This window comes from Myxocyprinus asiaticus, chromosome 11, assembly GCF_019703515.2.
Source record: "Myxocyprinus asiaticus isolate MX2 ecotype Aquarium Trade chromosome 11, UBuf_Myxa_2, whole genome shotgun sequence".
NCBI classification, from domain to species: domain Eukaryota; kingdom Metazoa; phylum Chordata; class Actinopteri; order Cypriniformes; family Catostomidae; genus Myxocyprinus; species Myxocyprinus asiaticus.
Window position 1 is genome coordinate 16,560,015 of NC_059354.1, and position 26,871 is coordinate 16,586,885.

Consider the following 26,871-nt stretch of genomic DNA (forward strand, 5'->3'; position numbering starts at 1 on the left):
AATGATATAGCACTGCTGCAGATTATATAAAATGCTCTCCCCTGCAGAATGTGCATTATAAGAGGCAAAAGAACTGATTCCTTGTCAAATTAGTATGATATCTTAGTTTTATCGGCAGTATCATCTGTAAACAGCATTTCAAATGCTACTATGGCCAGTTGTGTGGTCCACCATAACGTTAGAGAGGCGGCAGCAGTAGGAACGCCCACCAGTGACACAGATCGCACGTCTAGCAAGTCTAGCGACATGCTGCCCGCGAATGGGGCTTAAGTAGGGTGAAATTTCACAGAAAGAGACTCGATCAGAGAAAATACACAAAGCCACACCAACTGAGAATAAAATACAAAATATTTACACCTCCAAGAACCTTTAATGTGAGGTAATGTGGTCTTCTTTGTGCCTCATTTTTCAATACAATGATTTCACCTCTCTCACTTATTCAAATGTTAAACCCACTTGAGATTGTGTGAATTCATTCATTAGACTGTGTAATAATACTGAGGCATACTTTCATGTAATTATAGATGATGATTATGGCAGGGGTGTTATAGTGTTTCCCAGAAATGTGGACAACAGTAGCTCCTTGGAATGTGGTTTGTGTCAAATTCACCAATTTATTTTAAGAAAGTTGTCTAACTGGTTTTTGTGTACCAAAATATACAGTATACTAGACATTCAAACCACTTGGTCAAATATTGCACATCTTCAACATATGAGAATCATTATAGTAAAATCATATTAGTAAGGCTTGATGACTGCTCACCTGCCAACACAAAAAGTTCACTCTGTCACTCTGTCCCAAAACAATACCTCAGAGGCAGAAATATTGGTTTAAAGTAATTTGGGGCTGAAATGATTTATTGAGTAACATGATTACAAAATACCCTCATTCATCAAACTTACTTTGTTCTCTCTAATCAGTACTATCATATAAAACTAATTGTAGGCATTTCTAACAAGTCTAACTATTTCTGCCTATTGACAAATTAAAGGGATAGGCTTGTTCACCCAAAAATTAAAATAAAGCATTTCTCTGTTATCCAGGATATGTAGTTTTCTTGATCTTTTTAATGGTAAGCATACTGTATGTTTAACCTTAGTGGTCATATACTGTACTCGTATATGTACAGAGAAGGTCAAATCTGGTGACTGTTTTTCTCCAGTGCTGGGACTTGGCTTTTTAAAAGAACATTTTGTAACTACGTGAGTCATGCATTGCAATCACTGTTGAACTGACAGCTTTGTAGACCTACAACAGCCAAGATAAACAGGGTAGGACCATATCAAAGTCATGTTTCACTCTATCAATGGAGTTTGGCGCTTACTTCAAGCCAAGGCAAACACCATTTATGCATACCATACCTCCTACTGCTGGCTTTAGTCTTTGTACATGACATTGCTTGAAAACATTCAACTCGCAAAAGTTGCTTTGTGCAAAGTGATTAAGCAGCGTAAATGCATCCAGATAATAAGATGTAATGACATACTGTAAAATCATGCACAAAATGGAATTAAGTCATTTGTCCTATAGAGCATAAATAAGTCATGGTTATGTTTCACTTCTTGGCATAAGCTGAAATTGTAGCTTATCATTACATAGATGCTTCATTTACACTGGAAGATCTTCAGATCTGATATTTTGATGCGTCAGTTTTTTTATTTGTCCGATTTCTGATTCTCAGATCAAATCCTTGTAGACTCACAAATCCAATATGGCAACATGTCAAAAAACGTCAAACCTGATTGGTTCTTGTAGCGTTAAATCATGACGTTTGAAAATGGCCCAAATTGTATGCAAAAAAATGGCTGTTTTGCTGTTTCACATATGTGCATGCAACAAGGTCTGATCTGTGACAGATGTCTTTGAGAAAACTGAATTGGTTGACTTAATGTGCATGGCCTAAGAGCACAGATTTTTAGTTGCATCACACATGTCTCTTAGACCTGGTTGATGGTGGATGTTATAAGCTTGTGGGTTGGATGAGTTGTGGTTGTTGATGTGTGCCGCTTTGTCCTCTGTCAGCATTAATCAGAAAAGTCCATTTGGCACAAGCTGGAGCCTTGCTGCCCTCCCCCTGTAGGAGGTGACAATGAAGGAGTTCTGTGGGTACACTATTCAGTTTAATGAACGATGTTCTGTCCTTTTTGTTCATTGGGGTCTCTGGATATGCACCGTTTTGATGTTAGCACAAACACAAAATAAGAATTGTCAGCCCTGATGGGCAGTCTTAAGCAACTGGCACTGTTAAAATAGGATTTATAAAGTATAGTTACAGTTTAGACACCTGTGGGAAATTTAGGTTGGCTAACTGATAATTTTGAGGTCAGCTATGTGTGTGTCATTGTGTGCTCATACTAAAAGTTCACACTAACGCTTTGTTTGTTTTGCAGGAGGGAGATTTCCTGGTACGAACCCACCATGTTGAGTACTGTGATGGGGGAATTCTGGACCCTGATGATGTGCTAACAGACCTGGTGGAAGACAAGGACAAGGTTAGTGTCATGAAATGACAGTTAGGTATTGAAGGAATAGTTCACCTATAAAGAAAATTCTGTCATCGACTCACCTTCATGTTATTCCAACCTCTGTGTCGTTATTTTGTATTGTTGAACACAAAAGCAGAAATTTTGACAAAACTGGTAGAGCATGGCACTAGCAACGCCAAGGTCATGGGTACGATTCCTGGCGAGTATACAAACTGATTAATTGTATTCCTTGATTGCACTGTTAGTCAATTTGGATAGAAGCGTCTGCTAAATGCATAAAAATTATATTAATAATCTATTAATTTGATAAATACAGTTAATAAATATAATAGTTTAGATAATTCAAATACATTTCATTATTGTGACAGATGAGTAAAGCATTGATTAGACCAGTGTTTCTCAACCAGGACCCCTAGACAATACAAAGTTGCTTTAGAAGTCTATATATTGTTAGTTTTATTTCCATATCATTGAACATAAGCCTATCACAGGCCTACAGTCCACAGCAATCCATTTTACAATTGAGTTTGTCAAATTGTCAGTTCTCACTGTGGTTGCGTTGTGGTGCGAAATTCCGTAAAGGGGAATTTATCCAAGGTCAGGGGGCATGATGAAATATTTTTCATATAATTAATCACACAGAATTAACACATTAAATAGGTTAATACGGCTAGGGAAGACTTGAAATATAATGTGTGAGTTGTCTGGACAACTTTTATGATATTTAAAGGTGTGCTCAGTAAGTTTTTGTTTATTTTGTCTTGGACTTACATTGACACCTAGTGGCATGGATGCAGCATTGTTTGAACACATTCAACCAATAGTTTTCAGTTACAGATGCCATTTTAGAAATTCACTATTCACAGTCAACCGCGATTAATTTAACCCATGAGTGAAAGTGTCCAATAACAGAGCAGTTACTGAGATTAAGCGAGTAGTATTCGGCTGTTCATGTGATCTTAACATGGTAGCCCCTCTCCATGTAGAATAAAACAGCTTTAATAAGTTTATTAATATGACTGGAGTCTTCACTTCATGTGCTCATGATTATATACATATGTTTCAAAATAGCAATTAATTTCTTTGAGTAAAACTTTTTTTTTTATATTTCTTTATCCCTTTCACATGTGACTTTCTCCTGTACTGACTGATTACCCTGCGTGAGCTTTTTTTTTTTTTTTTTCCTTTTTCTCCCAATTTGGAATGCCCAGTTCCCAATGTGCTTTTAAGTCCTCGTGGTTGAGTAGTGATTCGCCTCAGTCTGGGTGGCGGAGGATGAATCCCAGTTGCCTCAGCATCTGAGACAGTCAACCCGTGCATCTTATCACGTGGCTTGTTGAGTGTGTTGCCACGGAGACATAGCGCACATGGAGGCTTCACGCCATCCACCGCGACAACCACTCTCAACTCACCACGTGCCCCACCGAAAACGAACCATATTATAGCGACCAGGAGGAGTTTTACCCCATGTGACTCTACCCTCCCTAGCAGCCGGGCCCATTTGGTTGCTTAGGAGACCTGGCTGGAGTCACTCAGCACGCCCTGGGATTCGAACTAGCGAGCTAGTGAACTCCAGGGGTGGTAGCCAGCGTATTTTACCACTGAGCTACCCAGGCCCCCCCAGCGTGAGTTCTTTAATGTGCCCTGAATTAAAAAAAAGAAAAGAAAAAGAAGTCACCGTAAACTTCACAGCAGATACACTGGAGGACAGATTATGTATTATCAAACATAATGTGATTTGAAATCACACCATTTTTATAATACGTGCAAAGGGGTTAATGAAGCTAATCTCTTGTCCCCATTCATTGTAATTGTGTTCATTGTAACCAGTACGTTATTCAGAATTTCACCTATTAACTGTCCTTTTAAACCCCAACACTGATTGTCACCAAAAGGGCTTATTGTTCAGATTTTTTTAGTGCTGTCTGCTTGGTATTTAATTTGCACCCTCAGCTATGTGAAGTAATTTCGAGGACCAATAAACCTTATTTATATAAAAATTTAAAAAAAACTACCAAATAGAAGGTTTATTAGCTGTATTCAGCATGAACTTGTGCAGGACTTGTGTAGTTTACCATGCAATATTAAAACAATGATGCATATAGCTAGGTTGCACTGTATGAAACCTGTCACGGTTTTCTAACAGAACACTTTTACTCTCACAAATGTGAAAAGATTTGTTAAAAAAGTTTCGTCGAGTTGAGAGAAAATTGTGTGAATTTATGGAAAACACGGTACATGAAAAATCACAGGTGAGTTCACGATTCAATATGCACCCAGTATATTCCCTGTGAAAATTATGTAGAAGATACTAAATGTTGTGACACTAAATGTGAAGTACTTTTAGGTCTTTGATAGAGGTCATGATAGAAATTTTGATATGTAATGTATTTATAACCTTTTATGGACAAAATGTTCATTCACTGTTCATTATGGACACACAACATACACTTCTGTGTTTCATATGGAAAGTGAATCATTGACATTTGCTTGCGAGGAACCCATTTGGACCACCCTTACTCAGGAAAAGGGTGGTATCTCCAATGAGCCCTTGGGGTTTTCTGTTTGTCCTGTGAATGGAGGTTATTATATAGAGCTATGTGGCCGCTCCAAACTCAATAACAAAAAAGGGCATTTTCCTCCCTAATTGAATTCTCACTGACATCAAATGGTCTATCGGATGCAAAGCTTTTGGTTTCTGCACGCTAATTAATAAAAGTGAAGGCACCAGGCTGTTTGAGTCTCTCTCTCTCTCTCTTTCGGAGGAAGATGATTTCTGGAATGTCGCTTAATAATAATTAAGTATGGAATTGTTTTATACGGTTTAGCCAAAGGGAATGCAGTTCATTTCTGAGGAATAGTTTACATATGAAAAATGGATTTGAAACATTTACATATGAAAAGATGCAAATTGTCATGATTTAAAGATTAAGAGTCAGGCTATTAACTTAGTGGTGCCTTTTTTATGAGCATTAATTTGTATGAATATTCTGTGGCATAACTGACTGCATTTCATTCAAGCTGACATGGACACACACACACACACACACACACACACACTTATAAGAACATGGGCACTCTTTCTCTCTCCTAACTTTTTCCATACATAGACAGGCACACACTTGCCCGTTGGGTAGTGTGGCTTCATCGGGTATTTACCCATAAATCCAGACCGGGATGAGTAATGAGCCTTCACTCTAGTGATGTTGCCATGGTGACAACTTTCCCAAATGTCACAGCCTGTGTTACTGTATCCTGGTGATCCAATAATTATTCTTTGCTTTTTGTAAGCCAGGAGTGGGGTTTTCTTTCAATAGAAATATTACTTTTACGGTACTACTACAGTATTTTTTTAATCATTGCATGTAAATCTTTAAAGTATATGTCATTTAAAACAAGCTGCATGCAGGTATGCTGCAAAATGTACTTTTGAAATCCGTTTTCAAAAGCGAACACAAATGTATGTTTGCATTTGTGGAATGCGCCATATATTTTGTTAGGACGTAAGATCTTCCTTTAAGTCAACAGGAACATGAGCCACATTCTGGTAATTACCATGCATCTTACTCTTTAATGAAGCTAATATACCACTCGACTGTTAACACACAAAATGTGCTTGGTTTGGGCTGTAGTGTATACACAAACTAACTGTTGTTGCTGTGTCAAACAACATTGTAATGTGTGGTATTCTTCTGGCACGTTACGAACTGTATTATATATAAATTGAACTAAACATTGCATATGGTATTGGATGTTTTGCTTAGAGGGCCAGTCTAATTGTGACCCTGTGTTTTTTGTAAATATACTGTCGGTAAGCTTTACAGAATATCTAGTTAAAAGAATGGTTCACCCAAAAATGAAAAATCTGTCAAAGCCATATGAATTTTGAAGAATATTTTTGCTGCTTTTTCCCATAACAAAAGCATATGGTGACCAGGGGCTGTCCAGCTCTTAAAGGGACAAATACACAATAGAAGTAGTCCTTGATTTCTGCGCTTTATTCCAGATTTGTTCTGAAGCCGTATGATAGCTTTGCGTGAGGAACTGACTGAAATTGTAGTCACGATCTGCAAAAAAACTTGCCCTGAGAGATTTAATTTAAGTGCTACAGCAGAGGGGAAGTTTTTCAGTGAAGTAATACATACATTTCAATGTGTTCCTTACAATGGCGTTTAGTGCCGTGCTAATACAAAAAAGTCTTAAGATTTAAAGAATGAATTCATTTATTCATTCAGTTATTTTTCGCTTCACTTGAGTGTAAGCCTATATCTTGCGGCCTCCTTGACAGGTACCCACAGGTAAAAAAACTCCTGTACGAATGCACACCTCATGAACAGAGAGCTCGTAAAAACTTCTTATAAAAATTTAGCTAGGCTAAATTGACAACAGAGTTGCATAGCCAATGTTATCTGCCTGGTTAGTGGTGTTTACTGTATGTAAAGACCCAGATGCTCCACTTTGCTGTTGTCCACCACATCACTTTGATGTTACTTTCCTTATAACTTTAATTTCTTAATGATACAACTTTATTCTCATAAGTTTGACTTTATTCTCAAAATATTATGACTTTAATATCATAATGCTATGACTTTGTCGTAATTTACTTTTCCTCAATTTATTACGACTTTGTATTTCGACAAAATTGTAGACTTATTTATTTGTATTTTTATTTTATGTTTCATTTTATTTTATCCCCTTTTCTCCCCAATTTGGCATGCCCAATTCCCACTGCTTACTAGGTCCTCGTGGTGGCACAGTTACTCACCTCAGTCCGGGTGGCGGAGGACAAATCTCAGTTGCCTCCACTTCTTAGATAGTCAGCCCGCGCATCTTGTCATATGGATCGCCGTGCATGACACCATGGAGACTCATAGCATGTGGAGGCTCATGCTATTCTCTGCAATCCACGCACAACTTACCACGCACCCCATTGAGAGCGAGAACCACTAATTGCGACCACGATAAGGTTACCCCATGTGACTGTACCCTCCCTAGCAACTGGGCCAATTTGGTTGCTTAGGAGACCTGGCTGGAGTCACTCAGCATACCCTGGATTCGAACTCGTACTCCAGGGGTGTTAGTCAGCGTCACCTTTATGCCATCCCAGATGTGTATGACTTTCTTCTGTAGAACAGAAATTAAGATTTTCAGAAGAATATTTCAGCTCTGTAGGGCCATACAATGCAAGTTAATGGGTGCCAAAATTTTGAAGCTCCAAAATCCACAAAGTGAGCATAAAAGTAATCTATATGACTCCGGTGGTTAAATCCATATCTTCTGAAGTGATATGATAGGTGTGGGTGAGAAAAATATAAATATTTAAGCCCTTTTTCATTATTCTTCTGTTTTTGGTGATTCACATTCTTTGTGCATACTGCCCCCTTCTAGGCAGGGAGGAGAATTTATAATAAAAAATGACTTATATTGATCTGTTTCTCACCCACACCTATCATATTGCTTTAGAAGTTATGGATTTAAAAACTGGAGTTGTATGGATTACTTTTATGCTCACTTTATGTGGATTTTGCGGCTTCAAAATTTTGGCACCCATTCACTTGCGTTGTATGGACCTACAGAGCTGAAATATTCTTTTAAATATCTTAATTTGTGTTCTGCAGAAGAAAGAAAGTAATATACGTCTAGGATGCCAGGAGGGTGAGTAAATCATGAGAGAATATTCATTTTTGAGTGAACTATACCTTTAATGAGGGTGAGTACATTATTTTAGGTGAACTTCCTTTTAAAATCTATTTTTGTCTGTCTGGTGTGAAGATGTGCACTAGTTTTATTGCGGAAGTTGTAAAAGTAAAGGTTTTCAGATTTCTGATGTATTTTTCTTCTGATATGTTCCTCATAAGTGTGAGCACACACCTTCATATACTCACAGATGCATGCTCTATGTGTTAATGAAATGCTCATAGCTATGATTCACATTCTACTGGGGGCAAAAAATGGTACATTAGTCAACACTCTCATCAATATATGAACAGAGAAAGACATTAGAATATTCATCTGAATCTGTTCTGCCGAGTTGTTTTCTTTTTTTTTTGTGGCTGGAGTCAGCCATGCCTTATGTACGGTCCCCACATGCTTTAAAACCTCCACCATTGTGCCTGTACCAAAGCAATCCAAAATCACTTGCTTAAATGACTGGCATCCTGTTGCTCTGACCCCCATCATCAGCAAATGCTTTGAGAGACTAATTAGAGATTACATCTGCTCTGTGCTGCCCTCCTCATTGGATTCTTTGCAGTTTGCTTACCGCAGCAACCGCTCCACTGATGGTGCTATTGCATCTACACTACACACTGCTCTCTCCCACCTGGAAATAAGGAACACATATGTGAGAATGCTGTTTGTAGACTACAGCTCAGCATTCAACACCATATTGCCCTCCGAGCTTGATGTGAAACTCCGGGCTCTGGGCATAAACAGCTCGCTGTGCAGCTGGATCCTGGACTTCCTGTCAAGCAGACGCCAGGTGGTTAGAATGGGTATCAGCATCTCCTCATCACTGACCCTCAACACTGGAGCCCCGCAGGGCTGTGTTCTCAGCTCACTCCTGTATTCCCTGTACACACATGACTGTGTGGCAACACACAGCTCCAATGCCATCATTAAGTTTGCTGATGATACGACGGTGGTAGGTCTGATCACTGACAATGATGAAACAGCCTACAGAGAGGAGGTGCACACTCTGACACGCTGGTGTCAGGAGCACAACCTCTCCCTCAATGTCAGTAAGACCAAGGAGCTTGTGGTGGACTTCAGGAGAAAACACAGCCCCATCACCATCAATGGAATACCAGTGGAGAGAGACAGCAGCTTCAAGTTCCTCGGTGTGCACATCACAGAGGAACTCACACAGTGGCGATTTCTCAGGGCCAGCAAAGCCTTCTCTGCTGGCCGAACATGCCAAATAAATAAATATTTTTCATCCTTTCATTCTCAATCACCTTTTTGCCTATGTATTTTGAATCGCTTTCCACTCTTAATTAATCTACAAACAAATAGAGAAAAATGAAAAGTTTATCCAGTCAGAATTTATTCCTTGATACTTACAAGCAAAGTGTGACATCTGTTTCACAAATCGCATGCCCAAAGCCAAGCTCGTTAGCAGAAGCAGCGCGTGAGTCTGAGCTCCACACCCTCAGGCCTTCAGAATTTCTACAGAATCCCTCAATAGTGCAAATGAATGAGCAACTAAAGTCAGATTGTCAGATTCATCAGCCAATCAGATTGATTTATTTGTTCTTGGTGGGTGTGATCTTTAGGATATGTCCCGGTGAAGGCCTTCTAGCTGGCCTTGAGTGACGCAATCACGCTTTAAGTGATGTACGTAATTCAAGAGCGAAAAGCACGAGATCTTATTGACTAGTAGGCTGTCACCGCCACACCACCTCTGTGAAAGAGATCCTTATGGATTTAAAAACACGGGATGTTCTGCATGACCGTGTGATTGCTTAATTTATTAAACAGGAAAGGAGGACTGATTTTCACTTCAAGTAAATTGGTAAGTGCTTTTTGCATTGTTATAGCAACATCAGGAGTTTTCTAAGTGTAAATTAGGCTGCTTGAGCATTCAGTGTCGGATCAAGTTTTAAAAAGTAGAGCTGCATTCCATTCAACTCGGAAAGTCAGATTTTACAACTTCCTACTAGGAAAAGTGCAATGGAATGCATCTTGAAGTCAGAATTACAACTTGTAGGCTTGTGCAGAAATTCTCAACTCCGATTTCGCCGAGATGCAGGGGCATGATGTCACACAAACATGTCCACGCTCAGGTAGATATACAAAGTAAGTGATAAACATTCACTTTATTAAGTAATATCGATAAATGAGTTTGTTTCCACGTTACATGATATAAAATCTTGTTTAACAAACGCCTGCAGAAACAGGTGTATAAAACATAATCTCTTTTGATAATCGTACTCCTGAAGCACAAATGCTAGCGCTGCAGCATTGTTTATCAGTTGGGTTGCTAGGAGACATCTCTAATGAGAGTCAAACCCCTGCAAAGCTAACGGTAGCATTGCAGTTTTGTTTACTTAAACATCATCTTCTGAATATCGGGGAATGTAATGCATTTATGGTCAGAGATATCAAGTAGGAATATCCCACATCCAACTTGAATTTTACACAGCATAACCGTGTACCCTGACAAAATGAAATTTATTGCAAGCACCATTTAAATCGCAAATATTATTAGATAGATTTTTCTGGGTATTATAGACCTCCTTGGTAGATTCATATGAAAAATTATGATTTTTGAATGTCTGTTCGGGAGACGTTCATTTCAAAAACAGTCATGCTGCAGTTAAAATTAGGCTTGAGCATTAAGTGTCGTTTCAAGTTTTGGCTTTCATGCGTGGACGAGTTTTTAAAATGTCAGTTGGTATTACTAGTTAGCTGCGACATAATGTATAATGTCCAAAGGCATAAGGTGTCTTATTCATTGTGAAACTGTGATTTCTTAATGGCATGAATCACACTGAAGGCCTAGACTTTAAATGCACGGCCCGCCACTGAACTCACATGATCCGTCCACACTGAGGCTGTTGTGAAGAAGGCTCACCAGCGCCTCTTCTTCCTGAGACGGCTGAGGAAGTTTGGAATGAACCGCCACATCCTCACACGGTTCTACACCTGCACTGTAGAGAGCATCCTGACTGGCTGCATCACTGCCTGGTACGGCAACAGCACTGCCCTCAACCACAAAGCCCTGCAAAGGGTGGTGCGAACGGCCAGACACATCAGCAGAGGTGAGCTTCCCTTCCTCCAGGACATATATACCAGGCGATGTGTGAAAAATGCTCGGAGGATCATCAGAGACTCCAGCCACCTGAGCCATGGGCTGCTCTCACTGCTACCATCAGGCAGGCGGTATTGAAGCATCAGGACCCGCACCAGCTGACTTCATGTCAGCTTCTTCCCCCAAGCAATCAGACTTTTGAACTCTTGATCTCTCACGATCAATATACATCAGCACTGCACTTTATTAATCTTAATATCTCACACTGGACTGTCATAAATTATATTCTCTCTTAACAACACACTGGCAACTGACTATCAACTGACAGCCTGAATGTCAACACAGCACAATACAACCTACTGTATATTTTATTTATACTATTTTTATTGTATACTGTGTATTCCATATTGTGTGTATTGTATACTGTACATTGTATATTATTATTTGTATATTGTGTTGAGTAATTATGTGTATATTAGTTTTGTAAATTGTGTTGTGTAAATTTATGTCTCATCACTGTCATGACTGCTATGTTGCTCGGAACTGCACCCAAGACTTTCACCCACTGTTGCACTTGTGTTTAAGGTTGAGTGACAATAAAGTGTTTTGTATAGGGGCCAAGGAATAATGGAGTACTTTTGCTCATTTCTGCCCTCTAGAGTTCATTCATGGTATAGATTTTTTTTCTTTCTTGTTTAGATCTGGGGTCTTTAACCTTTTTTGAGCCTAGATACCCCCTTGATGGGTAGAGAAACAGATAAGGGACCCCTTTTACATGCTGTGGAAAAACTATTGCATTTTAAACTTGGCCTTTGCTAACATGCATATAGAAACATGTATATTTACATTGATATGATGCTTACATTAGAAAGCCATTAAAATAATCATTATTGATATAAAGTCATATACTTGTTCATTACATTTTAGTTTTGACTTGATACATTTTAAAGTGGGAGGGATAGTGAAACATTTAATTTTAGCTTAACTTTAGCTGTGGTTGAAGTTAGCTTAATATTGTATTTTGTTTTAAGCATATCATTTTTTCATTTTTTAACTAAAAAAGTAGTTAATAATCAAGAATTGGTGGCCCCCCTGCAGTACCACCACTGACCCCCTTGGAGACCCCCTGGCTCAGAGTTTAACATTTTGCATTAGCTTCTTTGTGTCGGAAGGTGAAGAGGGGACGAAAACAAGATTTAAAACAAAGAAAAAGGGCAAAACACACTGTAGATTTTCCACAACACTGTTAACACCATATTTACAATTTTTCATTTCTCATGGTATTTTAAAAAGAGCCCCAAAACTCTTTCTTAAAGGTTACAGTGTAATGGGAGAGCAAAGAAAATGGGGTAATGTGTGTGAATAATATTGATGTGTGTGCAGGAGGTTAATTAAAAGTTCCATTCATACATCACGGGCCGAGGGCAGGCAGGCAGACTGACCGGCCTCGAATCAATCACACACTCTTAGCTCACACTGTACTGCTCATATACACTCATTCTCTCTCACGCAAATGCTAGGCTTGGGAATCTTTAGGCATGATTTGATTTCAATTCAGGGAGTTGCAATCTGATTGAAAAACTGTTCTCAATGCATCTCAATTCAACAAATAGTAATGCAAATAGTTAATAGTTAGAGTTAATGTAGCTCTTTGCAGTATCCACATTTTGGGCAAAGATTCCACAAAAAAGTCATACTAAGATATGTCTGTTTTGTCCTACCAATAGAAATAGAATAACCTAGTGTCATAGTTTCATTCCGTGTAAATTAACACAACACAACCTTAAACGTTGGCTATTTTGGTTGTTTTTTTTAAAGGTATGCTCAGTGATTTTTATTTATTTGTATTTATTTATTTGCTAGTTGCTTTTAAGTGCTGTAATGTTCTGGCTCTGTCCTAACTAATAACTAATTCCGATTCTGACATTTTGATGACTGATCCGAAATTGTTTGAAAAAGAATCAAATTGCATCTATGAGTTGCTTTTTTTCCTCCCACCCCAAAAGGCCAAACTATACTTAGTTTCTCAAATTTCATCATCAGCACAGTACACGCAGATTAGCCTTGTTTATCTAGACATGTGGACCGTCTGCATCTGTACACGTTGTCTGCTCATGTGCCTTCTGTTGACTGCACTAAAAGAGGATCTCAAAGCAGTTGTAGTGCGCGAGTGCGCACGCAACGAACATGTCCATATGTACTCTTGGTCAAAAGAGTATACTTTTAAAGGGTGAGCACTCGACCAGCACTCGCACCCCAGAACCCAACACTCACTGTAATGTACTGTGTCTTGACAACTTTGCTAGTCCCAGGCATCAAATCAAATCAAAATCAAATCACTTTTATTGTCACACAACCATATGCACAAGTGCACCAGAGGGTGAAAGTCTTGGGTGCAGTTCCGAGCAACATAGCAGTCATGACAGTAATAAGACATATACCGATTTACAATAAACATCAGATTTACACAACACAATTTACATATCTAATATACACATAATTACACAACACAATAATAATAATATACAATGTACAGTATACAATACACACAATATAGAACACACATACACATAATATAGAATACACATACAATAAAAATAGTATATAAAGTATATATAAAATATACAGTAGGTTGTATTGTACTGTATTGACATTCAGGCTGTCGGTTGATAGTCAGTTGCCAGTGTTTTGTTAAGAGAGAATATAATATAATAATAATATAATTTATGACAGTCCAGTGTGAGATACTAAGATTAATAAAGTGCAGTGCTGTTGTATGTTGATCGTGAGAGATCAAGAGTTCAAAAGTCTGATTGCTTGGGGGAAGAAGCTGTCATGTAGTCGGCTGGTGCGGGTCCTGATACTGCAGTACCGTCTGCCTGATGGTAGCAGTGAGAGCAGCCCATGGCTCAGGTGGCTGGAGTCTCTGATGATCCTCCGAGATTTTTTCACACACTGCCTGGTATATATGTTCTGGAGGGAGGGAAGCTCACCTCCGATGATGTGTCTGGTAGTTCGCACCACCCTTTGCAGGGCTTTGCGGTTGTGGGTGGTGCTATTGCTGTACCAGGCAGTGATGCAGCCAGTCAGGATGCTCTCTACAGTGCTGGTGTAGAACCGTGTGAGGATGTGGTGGTTCATTCCAAACTTCCTCAACCGTCTCAGGAAGAAGAGGCGCTGGTGAGCCTTCTTCACAATGGCCTCAGTGTGGATGGACCATGTGAGTTCCTCTGTGATGTGGATACAGAGGAACTTGAAGCTGCTGACTCTCTCCACCGGTGCTCCATTGATGGTGATGGGACTGTGTTCTCTGTCTTTTCTCCTGAAGTCTACCACAAGCTCCTTAGTCTTGCTGACATTGAGGGAGAGGTTGTGCTCCTGACACCAGCATGTTAGAGTGTGCACCTCCTCTCTGTAGGCTGTTTCATCATTGTCAGTGATCAGACTTACCACCGTCATATCATCAGCAAACTTAATGATGGCATTGGAGCTATGTGTTGCCTCACAGTCGTGTTTTCAGGGAATACAGGAGTGAACTCTAGTGTGGTTCAACTGATATATGAATGCAGCATGGACCAAAGATGTCTAAACGGACCAATAACTGGGTGAGATGTCACAAGATGCGACCCTAAAAATCACGTGATTTGATAACATAGAGCGGTAAGAGTGGTGTACGCAAAACAAAATGAGCAGAGGGCAAACATGGAGCAATGAGGAGGTAAAGTTCCTTATTAACATTTGGTTCGACAAGCATATTTCCAGTATACTGGAAAAAATGCACAAAATGCTCAAGTGTTCAAAATATTCAGTGATAGGTTAAGGGAAAGTGGGTCCAACGAGCACATTTAGCCCAGCAGCCAGCATTGTTTTGGATGTTCAGCAAGTTCCGTCGCAAAATATACGTCATAAAAGCTGTCCAGTCAGGTTGTGACCTTATCCTTATGCCTTTTGTTTTGTATCTTTAGGTTCGGTGTTAAAAATGCAAGTGTGAACGCTAAGCGAACCAGGACTAAATGTATCATTTTCTTTTTTTGGTCCGGACCAAGAGAACCGAACTACAAGTGTGAACACACCCTAAATCTTTCGCATTTTTTTTTAAGCGCATTTCTAAAAATTGGACTTCAGAAAATACAAATTGTTGCGTGTTTCCATCCAGTACGTAATGCGCATTATCATGAGGGAGCCACCTCGTTATGATGGAGCAGCTGAATGACCTCCCTGCTTTGGGGAAAGTTTTATTTGCAAGATTGGAGGAAGTATCTCATTTTAAGTGTGTAATATTTTATATAATGGGGCTGAAATGGCTGCGTTGCCCACATGCCGTCAGTCTCCTCATACCTTGGAGTGTCCGCTCTCAAAAATGTTCTGCCGGATTGTGAGGACACACTTTATTGACCAGCTGTGGGTAAAACACTTCCGAATGACGAGGGCTATGTTCAAAGAATTGTGTGCCAAGGTCTAATCTTTCATTGGGCTTACATCAAGGTTACATCAAGCTATCGCATGCTCACGAATGTTCAAAACACGTCATTGTTTTGCGAACAAACTAGCTTGGTTTCCATCCAACAATTTTTATGTGCATTTTGAAATTGCGCATAAGAAATCCTGAATGGAAACACTTGATATTCGAATAAACTTTCTAAATTCGAATAAAATTTTATGTGCTAGGAGGAGGTGAATTTTCTAGAGTTTTGCATTAGTTAAAATGCGCATTAAGGTGATGGAAACAGTTTATTCGCAAAACGATGACTTGTTTTGACCATTCGTGCGTGTGTTATGAGTGTGCGATAGCTTGATGTGACTGGCCCAGTGAAAGATAAGACCTTGGCACACAATTCTTTGAACATAGCCTTCGTCATTTGGAGGTGTTTAACCCACAGCTGGTCGATTAAAAAGGGTCCTCACAATCCGCCAGGACAGTTTTTGAGAGCGGGCACTACCAGGTTTGCGGAGACTGCCGGCATGTGGGCATCACAGCAATTTCAGCCCCATTATATCAAATATTGCACACTTAAAATTAGGTACTTGCTCCAATTTTGCAAATAACACTACCCCCGAAGCAGGGAGGTCATTCAGCTGCTCCATCATGATGAGGCGGCTCCCTCATAATAATAAGGCAAAACATATTAGAGCAAAGCAAATGTGTTTCTAAAGGTGATGCGTGTATTTTTTGTCTTGTCCCTGCTTAATTTGCATTGACAACTAAGCCATTTGTAGATGGATTCCCCTGAAAATATAAACACTTTGGCTCTGTGTCACTATCAGAATGTTGCTCTGTTTGTTTAAGTCCAGCATAGAAACATTGTCTCAAACAATGGAGTGAGTTTGTGGTGGGACTGTCTGTTTGTTCAACCAATGGAAAAAAGGGCAGTGTTTGGGATGTCATTGTTTTTGCAATTCTGATTGGCACAGAAATTACACTGGCCTTGTTACAATGTTCTATATTAAGTAACAACCAAATTAAGCTTTTTATAGCCAATATATTAACCAGACAAAAAGTTTTGTGTATATATTTCACCAGATTAGGTTTTTTATTATTGTTCAGAAGGTATGAAGTTGGAGATGTGATGTACAGTGCATTCAGAAAGTATTCAGACCCCTTCATTTTTTTCACATTTTATGTTGTATCCTTATGCTAAAATGCTTTAAATTATAGTTTGTTTTTTTCACATCAATCTACACTCCATACCCCATAATGACAAAGCAAAAAACAGATTTTTGATTACTTTGCAAATTTATTAAAAAGAAAAAACTGAAATATCACATTGGTATAAGTATTCAGACCTTAACTCAGTACTTAGTTGAAGCACCTTTGGCAGCGATTACAACCTCAAGTATTTTTGGGTATGATGTGACAAGCTTTGCACACCTGGATTTGGGGATTTTCTGCCATTCTTCTCTGCAGATCCTCTCAAGCTCTGTCAGGTTGGATGGGGACCGTCGGTGGACAGCCATTTTCAGGTCTCTCCAGAGATATTCGATTGGGTTCAAATCTGGGCTCTGGCTGGGCCACTCAAGGTCATTCACAGTGTTGTCCCTAAGCCACTCTCGCGTGTCTTGACTGTGTTCTTAGGGTCATTGTCCTGTTGGAAGGTGAATCTTCAGCCCAGTCTGAGGTCCTGAGCACTCTGGACCAGGTTTTCATTAAGGATATCTATGTATTTTGCTGCATTCAGCTTTCATTCAACCCTGGCCAGTCTCCCAGTCCCTGTCACTGAACCCCCCCCCCCACACAACATGATGCTACCACCATCATGCTTCACTGTTGGGATGGTATTGCCCAGGTGATGAGCGGTGCCTGGGTTCCTCCAGACATGACGCTTGGAATTGAGGCCAAACAGTTCAATCTTGTTTCTCAGTTTGAGAGACCTTTAGGTGCTTTTTTGCAAATTCCAAGCAGGCTTTCATGTGTCTTGCACTGAGGCGAGGCTACCGTCTGGCCACTCTGCCATAAAGCCCAGATTGGTGGAGTGTTGTAGTGATGGTTGTCCCTCTGCAAGTTCTTCCTATCTCCACACATGATCTCTGGAGCTCAAACAGAGTGACCATCGAGTTTTGGTCACCTCTCTTACCAAGGTCCTTCTCCCTTGATTGCTCAGTTTGGTTGGGAGGCCGGCCAGCTCTAGGAAGAGTCCTGGTTGTTCCAAACGTCCCTTTACGAATTATGGAGGCCATTGTTCTCTTGGGAACCTCCAATGCAGCCACATTTTTTTTGTAGCCTTCCCCAGATCTGTGCCTCGACACAATCCTGTCTCTGTGCTCTGCAGGCAGTTCCTTTGACCTCATGGCTTGGTTTTTGCTCTGATATGCATTTTCAGCTGTGAGACCTTATATAGACAGGTGCGTGCCTTTCCAAATAATGTCCAGTCAATGGAATTTGCCACAGGTGGACTCCAATCAAAGTGTAGAAACATCTCATAGATGATCCAGAGAAATGGGATGCACCTGAGCTAAATTTCAAGTGTCATAGCAAAATGTCTGAATATTTATGTCAATGTGATATTTGTTTTTTCTTTTGAATACATTTGCAACGTTATTAAAATAATTTTTTTCTTTGTCATTATGGGGTATGGAGTGTATATTGATGTGATTTTATTTATTTATTTATTTTAATAAAGCATTTTAGCATAAGGCTGCAACATACAAAATGTGAAAAAATATGAAGGGGTCTGAATACTTTTTGAATGCACTGTATGTGCTGATGGGGCACATTTCCATATATTCACATTTTTCTTTGCGTGTTCTCTCTTTAATTGAGAACACTTGATTATCGAATCAAAATAACAAAACGTGTTTAAGTGAGGATAAAAATATGGATGAATATTGTCAATGAAAGATTTAGATATAGAAAATCCCCACAAGGTGTCAGTGATTGTATTTATTTCTCTTCGTGAGGCTGCTGTTATACTGTAAAACCAGTGAGTTCTAACTGTAGACTCCTCCAGCCCAGAACACAGAGGAATAATTATAATAATAATAAAAAAAACTATCGGCAACCATCGGCATCGATTTTTACCAATAATTGGAAGTGTAAGTGTAGTTCTAGCAGAAAGATCTCTGGAAACATTCTGTCAGGCATCTCATCCAGTCACAATACAGCCTCTGCTTTATAAGCTTGCACAGCTGTCTCTGATTGTTTGCATACTTATGTTGTCTTCACCCGCCTCCACCCCATCACCACCAGTGTAGGTCTCATCCTAGGCAGGGGTAAGCTCCACTCCTTTGTTGTCATCGCGTCTGGCAGGATCTGAAATTTCAAGCAAGTATCTGAGCGTTGAACCGTAGGACAGGGCTTAGTATCTTTACATTCATATTAATTCCAAAAATCCCAGGTCTTTTCTTATAGAACTGATAGTTCTAACATCCAACTGTTGGCACAGATTAATCGGTTAAACCGATATATCAGTCTACCTCTAATTTGCACTGTTAGAACAAATGGCATGTTTCCTGGGGGGAGCAACTCAAAGTTTTAATAGAAATTACCTGACATGGCACTTGGGGCACAGCAAGTTCAGTGAATATATAGATACACACACATAAAATGAACATCAGTCTAAATAATCTAATTTTAGCAACTGTCTTGCATGACATTAATCTTAACATATCATCTGTATCTACCACATGTATTTCTTAACTTGTGGTGTTCAAAGTGCCATTCAATGATGACATTGTGTGAAAGTTGCAGAAACGAATTCCCCTGTCTCTGGTCATGTGGTGATAAATAAAGATTCTATTTTACAGCTGTATTGGATACGAATCTGCATTAGAATCTGCTACTTCTGCTTGCAGAATAATCAGCAGTTGATATCGGCCTTACAAATAATTGATCAGTTCATCTCTAATTAAGCTAACTAAATTGCAATCCTTTGTTAATTTTGTTCTTTGCAGCATTCATTCCTGTTAAGTCCTAAAACAGCTGTACTCTATTTGTACCTGGTATTTATGTTGAAAGACTAAATGTGTGCTGGTCTGGATAATTTTTATACAGTATGTCATGAACAAAAGATTTCAGTAGTGCATATAACTTCGTTTGTATATAATTGGCCAGAGGCAGTACCACTTAGACAGCGTGCGAGTAACCATGGAAATAGAATGCTGGGTAAAGTCTTCGACATTTGGAGGGATTAGAACGCCTGTGTGCTTCATCTGGAGTAATTAAATACTTCCATACTAGCACAAATCAGCTCTCTTTAGGGCTGCTAAGATCATATGTGTGTAAAAGATAACTTGCGTAAGATGAGAGCTCTGTTTTAGCGTACTCTTCCATGCCTTTGTTGGGTTTAGATGGAGATTGATTCTTTCAAAATGATTTCAATGAGGGCTTCTTAAAATCTCACTTAATACTAATTAAATAGGTTAATCAAGATTAATTAACACCCATTCTTGCTTCTCAGCAGTGCTGCTGTCTGCTCACTATAGAAGCCGAGATGTGAAAAGCTGTGTGATTTGATTACCGTACTCCCCCTCATCCAATCGCCATTAACCCCCAGCAGGCTCACTGCCCCATTGGTCTGGCCGATTGCATGAGCTGATGAATATTCAGTTGGAGCTGATGGATGAAAATAATGGTCTTTAAGCTGGCATGGATGATTGCATGTGAAACCCTCACCCAGCAGGAACTATTGCCACACAGCTGGGCTGGACCAAAGAGGTCATTTCATCTCATCCAGTCAATTTAACTCTGATCTTCCTCCCAAAGTAGGGCTCAACATTGAGGCTTTTGTCTACAGGCCCAGTTGGACCAGTCGTTCCGATTTTTGCTTTGCCCTGCCAAAATTTTACTGGACCTGCCACAAAAATTATGCATTTTAGTTTTAGCAATGTATTTTTATATGTGGCAGAAAAAAATATTTTTGCATTTTTATTTATGGGTTGGCTAGTCCAAAAATGAAATGTATTACTCATATCATTCCAAACCAGTATACTTTTTTCCTCTGTGGATTTTTGATTTTTGGACAAACAGTCCTTATTCTTTGCAAAAATAAATAAATAAATAAATAATAATAATAATAATAATAAAATAATAAAGAAGGAAAAAAAAAAACTATTTTTTAATTTGCTGTAATAGCAGGAAATTTTACATCTTTAATGTAACTCCATAACACCTTTATAAATGGATAAATTGCTTATTTTAACTTTTTTTTTTTTTCTGGAATATGATGGAATACAATGCAACTTAGTGATTGGTTTATGATTCGACAAATCATTCTCAGAATTTCGACTAAACCTCATTTGTGTTAGCCAGCTTGACAATAACTACGTTTCCATCTGAGGTTTTTTTTTTGCGACAAAAAAATGTAGTGCATCAAAAAGTTTACAGCTGATGAAAATGCAAATTATCGAAAAAATTTCACAAGTGTCAACATAACGTTTTTCCGTTTAACTCTAGTGCATAAACTCTATGTCGATACATCAAATTTCGCAAAAAACTGGTTTGGAAACACTTTTTGTTGAGAAAATTTGCATTAACGCAAAGAAATAGTGTCACATGACAGAATTTACCCCAATCGTTAGCCTATGTTAATCATGACGACGAGGTATACATATGTGGCAGACAAGCCTCTTGTTCATTGAGAAAGGAGGAAGCAGGAACCAGGTTATCAACCAAAAATACTTTAACACAAACATAACATAAAAGTGCTTTTCAGCATAACAAAACACATCGACACACAAACATTGATGCACACACACACAGCGGCTACGTGTGTCCCTCCCTCTCGAACCGGCGTCCCCGGCTCCTCTTTATCCCTCTCTTGGCTGATTGGGGTGATTCAGCGCCGGGCATCCATTGTTACTGCCTGGCCATGCTCTCCTCCTCGTCACATACCCCCAACACCCGATTCAGGCCGGGGAAACCTCCGGCCTGACTTACTGCCCTCCTCCCTTTCTGGAGGGGAGGTGTTGCCCTTTCAGCTGTCCTCCTGCCAGCCGGTCTTCCCCACCTCCTGGGAATCTGAGTAGGACGAGGGGAGGGAGAGGGAAAGAGAGAGCGGGAGAGCCCGAGATAGAGAGAGAGAAAAAAGAAGAAAAAAAACTCTGGTTCCCGACCACGCTGCCACATGGTCAGCCTCAGCCAGCTGCACTGCCCCCTGGCGGACGGCAGCGGGCTCTTCCACCTCCTGGCGGATGGCAGCGGGTTCCTCCGCCCCCTGGCGGATGGCAGCAGTGAGGACTCCATGACATCGTGTCTTCCTCCAATCCCGGGTTTTGGCACCAGTGTGGCAGACAAGCCTCTTGTTCAATGGGAAAGGAGGAAGCAGGAACAGATGCTGCAAACACATCTGCGTCATGATACTTCCAGGAGTGCCAACACAAATATCTCTTATGCACCTGTCATTGACAAGTGCACGGAGAACAAATTAATGGCCACTGTTTGTGATTAATTTAATCGCGGTAGCCATCCATTTATTTATTAAAGTTGCTTTTCCACACCATTCAAAATAATAGATGGCAGTCATGGAATTAGCCCATAATACAAAAAACATATCATTTCTATGCACAAAGATATTTTAAATTAAAAATAAATATACAATACTAGGAGAAAAGCATCAGTGTGCTTTTTTGGAACACTAACATATAGCCCAATTATATAAAATTATTGTTTAGTTTACTTTTGAAAAAATGCTGCCAAAATTCTCTGTATTAAATTAAATAAATTACCAGACGAATAAAGCGTTAAATTAAAAAACATAATTACCAAATGAAAAAACTATATTCTTAGGCCTATATAATTGCCTTTTCTTTACACAAACTTAAATTAGCTTTATCCTGTTCTGTAGACGAAAAAAGTCGGCTGAATGACATTCTCAGAATGTTCTGCACTTTTTTCAAGACTATAAACTCAGAACTATTTGTCCAATGCTGAATTCACTTTCAGAAAACTAGCTTTTGAACATTTTAAAACTTTTAAATATTTTAAATCTAACCCTCTTTACCTCGGATCACATTTGCTGAGCTTCTTCAGAAAATGTAAATTGCATTATGACACTAAAATTAATTTGAGATGACAATCAAGTTCAGCTGGTTGTTAAAAGTTGCTGGACAAATATGCGGGACATAATGCAATTGTGATGGCAATGCTTTAGATTAGATGCTTGTTCAAAATAGCCTATTGAATATCAGAAATGTATCATATGTAATCCCTGATATTTCACCGCATCAATTTTTCTTTAATAGCTGTGCACACTGTATGTACACATGGATGGATGGTCCTTATACTGAGAGTGAAAGTTTCCCACACTACTTTGTGCAGGTTGCTAGCTTGAACAGGGCCATGACGATTCTCTTTCGGGTCAGAACCGGTGGCAACTTGCAATTGGCGCAACATCAGGAGGACTAGTACAGTCCTATCAGAAGGGCAACTGCTCCCTTTTGATTGCAATTCCTCGTCTTCTCATTGCATTTATTTGTGAAATTAAAATGACAGTAAGCTGGCTAATTTCAATGAATTGTCTCAATACTCTCCCCATTTTACCAAAACTTCAGGGACATCTGTGAGGCGAATGGTACACAATTAGCGATATAAACACATTTCTGTATAGAAACGGCTTAAGGGCAGATTTCATTTGCGATAAACCAAAACTTATGTGACAAAGTGTTTTTTTAAGCATGACGTCATCACGTACACCATTTTTATCGATAAAAGTGATTAGAATGGAAACAGGCAGAAGACAGCAAATTTCACAAAAAAATGTTTTACGCATTTTCCCTTTGTCGATTACAAAACGGTGCAAAAAGTGTATGGAAACTAGGTTAATGTTACCTTGGTGACAAATTTAATTCGTGGAATTTGCTGCAAAATGTTCAATATATTGCAAAATACCAAATTTGTTATATTTTCAAGGCATAATACAGATGGTAAGATTTTGTCACATTGCAGAACTGACCCATTAGGACAAGTGTCCGTTCTGTCAACTGGCCCTAAACTCCCTCACTCTTTATTATTGAGCCCTGCACAGGTCTCAGAGCCACCATCCATTCTTGAACAGGGTTCACCCTCAGTTGTAAATTCAAAGATTCCTTAAAAGCAATCAGCTGTGAACTATTAAGGGAGGGAAAGGAGTTTAAAGGGGGTGAAATAAAGGAAAATCACTGAAGAAATCCTGTCCCCCTTGCTGGTTTGTGTGGTCCGTAGGTTTTAATTTATGGTCGTTTAGAGCGGTTGTGGATGGGTATTGACTGGGCTCTCTGTGCTCATTTCTTCTGTGTTGTTGTTGTTATTATTGTTTTGAGGCTTTAATTTATCATCAGCTCAAGCGAAACAGACATGAGCGATTTTGGGAGGAACAGCGAGTATGACTTTACTCTGGGCTTGAACTCTGATAATGGAGCCGGTATGATATGGTCACGCTCTAGCAGTGAGGGAAATGGAGGAGACCCCCCCCCCCTTCCACATTTTTCCATTTCTCTTTCAGTTAGGTTTGAGACTAGGGATGGGTCAGGGTAGTTTATTAGATGTCCAACAACTGACTAGTTGATTAGTGAGAAATAAGTTAGCTTTACTAGTTTTAGATACATTTTTTTATTGTTTATTTTTTATCTGTGGTGCTTTTATTAGTGTGCTGAAAATGTGTTGTAATTTAGCTTTACAAAATCTACATGCTGAAAGCCTTTCAGAAAAGGTGTGTCTTTAAATGTGTCCCCTTTAAGCAATTCTGCTACAGCTATACACACGCAGATGGATGTCTTTGGTTGTTGTGTCATGACTCGCACTGTTTTTTTGAGTGTTTCATACCAGGAGTGTTGAAGGTTCAAGATGGTGCGTCAAGTCAAAAATAATTTCACTTTTCAAAACTTGTCTTAAGACCCCTGAATTCTGTTCATTTACACATTTGCTGCTTTGTCTAACTGTATTTAACGCAAGTCAAGTCATTTTTATTTGTATAGTGCTTTTCGTTTCAAAGCAGCTTTACAGGAAATCATGCATTAACAAAAAAATAAAAATAACTGTAATATCTATGAAGTCTTAGAGTGATCATTGTGTAGTTTGATTAAATATGATTGTAAATTGTAAATTTAAAAATTAAATAATAATCATACGGGCAAATGTGTAGAATGTGGTTCATACACAGACATCCATGAAAAACAGATGGACATTGTAAATGGACGTTGAAGCTTTGGCCTAGCACATTCTGTTCCCTCTTTACTATCTCTGTTAATAAAAACGGACGTTAAAAGAAAAATGTAACTTGATCACATTTTATTGAAATATATAGTGTTAGACACACAAAGTCATAGATGCAATAGCAGATTTTGAATTGTAGTTAACATGCTTGTTGACAGCAGTTCTGCCCTCCTGAACATCAGGAAGTGATTCTCTGAGCTCATGCTCCTCTCCTGCACTACAAAGAGCTATGTTTCTGACCTGTGTGTGTTATATTGTTGGGCCCTGTATAAGTGTCTCACGTTTGGCGGTTGTGTGGGACATTTGGTGTAGTGGTTCTGGACTGGACTCAGCACTCCAGGGGTCCTCTGTAAGCTGAAGTATGAGCTGGCATTGGTTTGAGATCTCAGGGTGTGTGTATGTCTGAGGTCTGCCAGACATCCAGACAGAGAGGAGGGCTTTAGTCTTACAGGCTTTAGTCGCAGCCCAAATCTTCTCTGCATTGCAAACACTCCTTTCGTGTCTCTGTGTCCACTTGAGAAGATCAGAGAAATTTTGAAGGGCAGAGAAACGCTGCGGTGAGGACTAACACACAGAGCACTGTGCCCCAGTGGATTTCGAATATTTCTTTGAGAATGTACTTAAAGCTGAAGTAACTTTTTCTGTTTAAAAAATATTTCCAACCTTAATATGCAGAGACCAATAAAAATAACTCATTTAAAGGTTAATTTTCTCAAACTGTAAGAACTGTGTCTCCTATAGTGCTATGAAAATCCTCTGGTTGTATTTGAGCAACCCTTCAATACAAGCACAGTGACATTGACTCAACCAATGGCGTGAGTTTGAGCGAGACCATATCGTTGTTTGAACAACGGCAGATGGGGGGCGTATTCTGTTTTGAAAACAGTTTATTTTTGCAATTCCATTTGGTGGCACTAGTGGCGCAGAAATTACTTGAGCTTTAACTATCAGTTTATCCTTACAAAAAAGTACTATAGCACTACTATGGCACAGTGATGGTATCAAATGGTAATACTATGCTATTTATATATTTATTTATTTTTGTATAAATATTTTCTCTCCAATTTGGAATGCACAGTTCCCAATGCGCTCTAAGTCCTCGTGGTGGCGTAGTGACTCAATCCGGGTGGCGGAGGACGAATCTCAGTTGCCTCCACGTCTGAGACCGTCAATCTGCGCATCTTATCACGTGGCTTGTTGAGCGCGTTACCACGGAGACATAGCGCGTGTGGAAGCTTCACACTATTCTCTGCGGCATCCACAACTCGCCATGCGTCCCACTGAGAGCGAACCACATTATAGCAACCACGAGGAGGTTACCCCATGTGACTGTACCCTCCCTAGCAACCGGGCCAATTTGGTTGCTTGGGAGACCAGGCTGGAGTCACTCAGCACGCCCTGGATTCTAACTCGCGACTCCAGGTGTGGTAGTCAGCGTCTTTACTCGCTGAGCTACCCAGCCCCCCCAGTACTATGCTACTTTGATATACACCATGTTACTGAATGATTGCCCTATTCATGTACAATGGTATTTACATGGTACTCCAAGGCAGTTAAAAGGATAATATGATATCACCATGGTACATGTTTATAAAAACATGTTATTTCTACTGTATTACCAGGGTACCATGCCCCAAAAATTAAAAAAACCTCTCGTAAATGCCATGTTATTTTTTGGTTCTTTTAAATGTGCATTTCCATTTATTTATGTGCATCTGTACCTTATCTTTCATAAACAAAATTCAGAGAACCTTTGTGGTCACAATATATATAGAGCAGTGTAGTGTTGTCATGGTGCCAAAATTTCAGTAGTCGATACCAGTGAAATTTCACGCTTCTATTTATTTATTTTTTTTTCAGAACATGTGGTGCGGGCGCCCTGTGCCGCCACTAGTAAGATGCCGCCCCGTGTGGCTGCCCATGTCGCCCATGCCAAAATCCGCCCGTGATGATGTGTGTTTTTTACCGGAAGCTTCACTTTTCTGGATAAACAGTTCGCAACACAACC

The 26,871-nt window shown here is 39.5% G+C and overlaps 1 protein-coding gene across 1 annotated transcript in view; it reads left to right on the forward strand.

Moving 5' to 3' along the window:
- LOC127447692 (partitioning defective 3 homolog B-like) overlaps positions 1-26,871 on the forward strand; it is a 466,221-nt gene that overhangs the window by 23,851 nt on the left and 415,499 nt on the right. Inside the window, 1 exon segment of the mRNA XM_051709699.1 lies at positions 2,392-2,493. Within this exon segment, the coding sequence (XP_051565659.1) occupies positions 2,392-2,493 (102 nt within the window).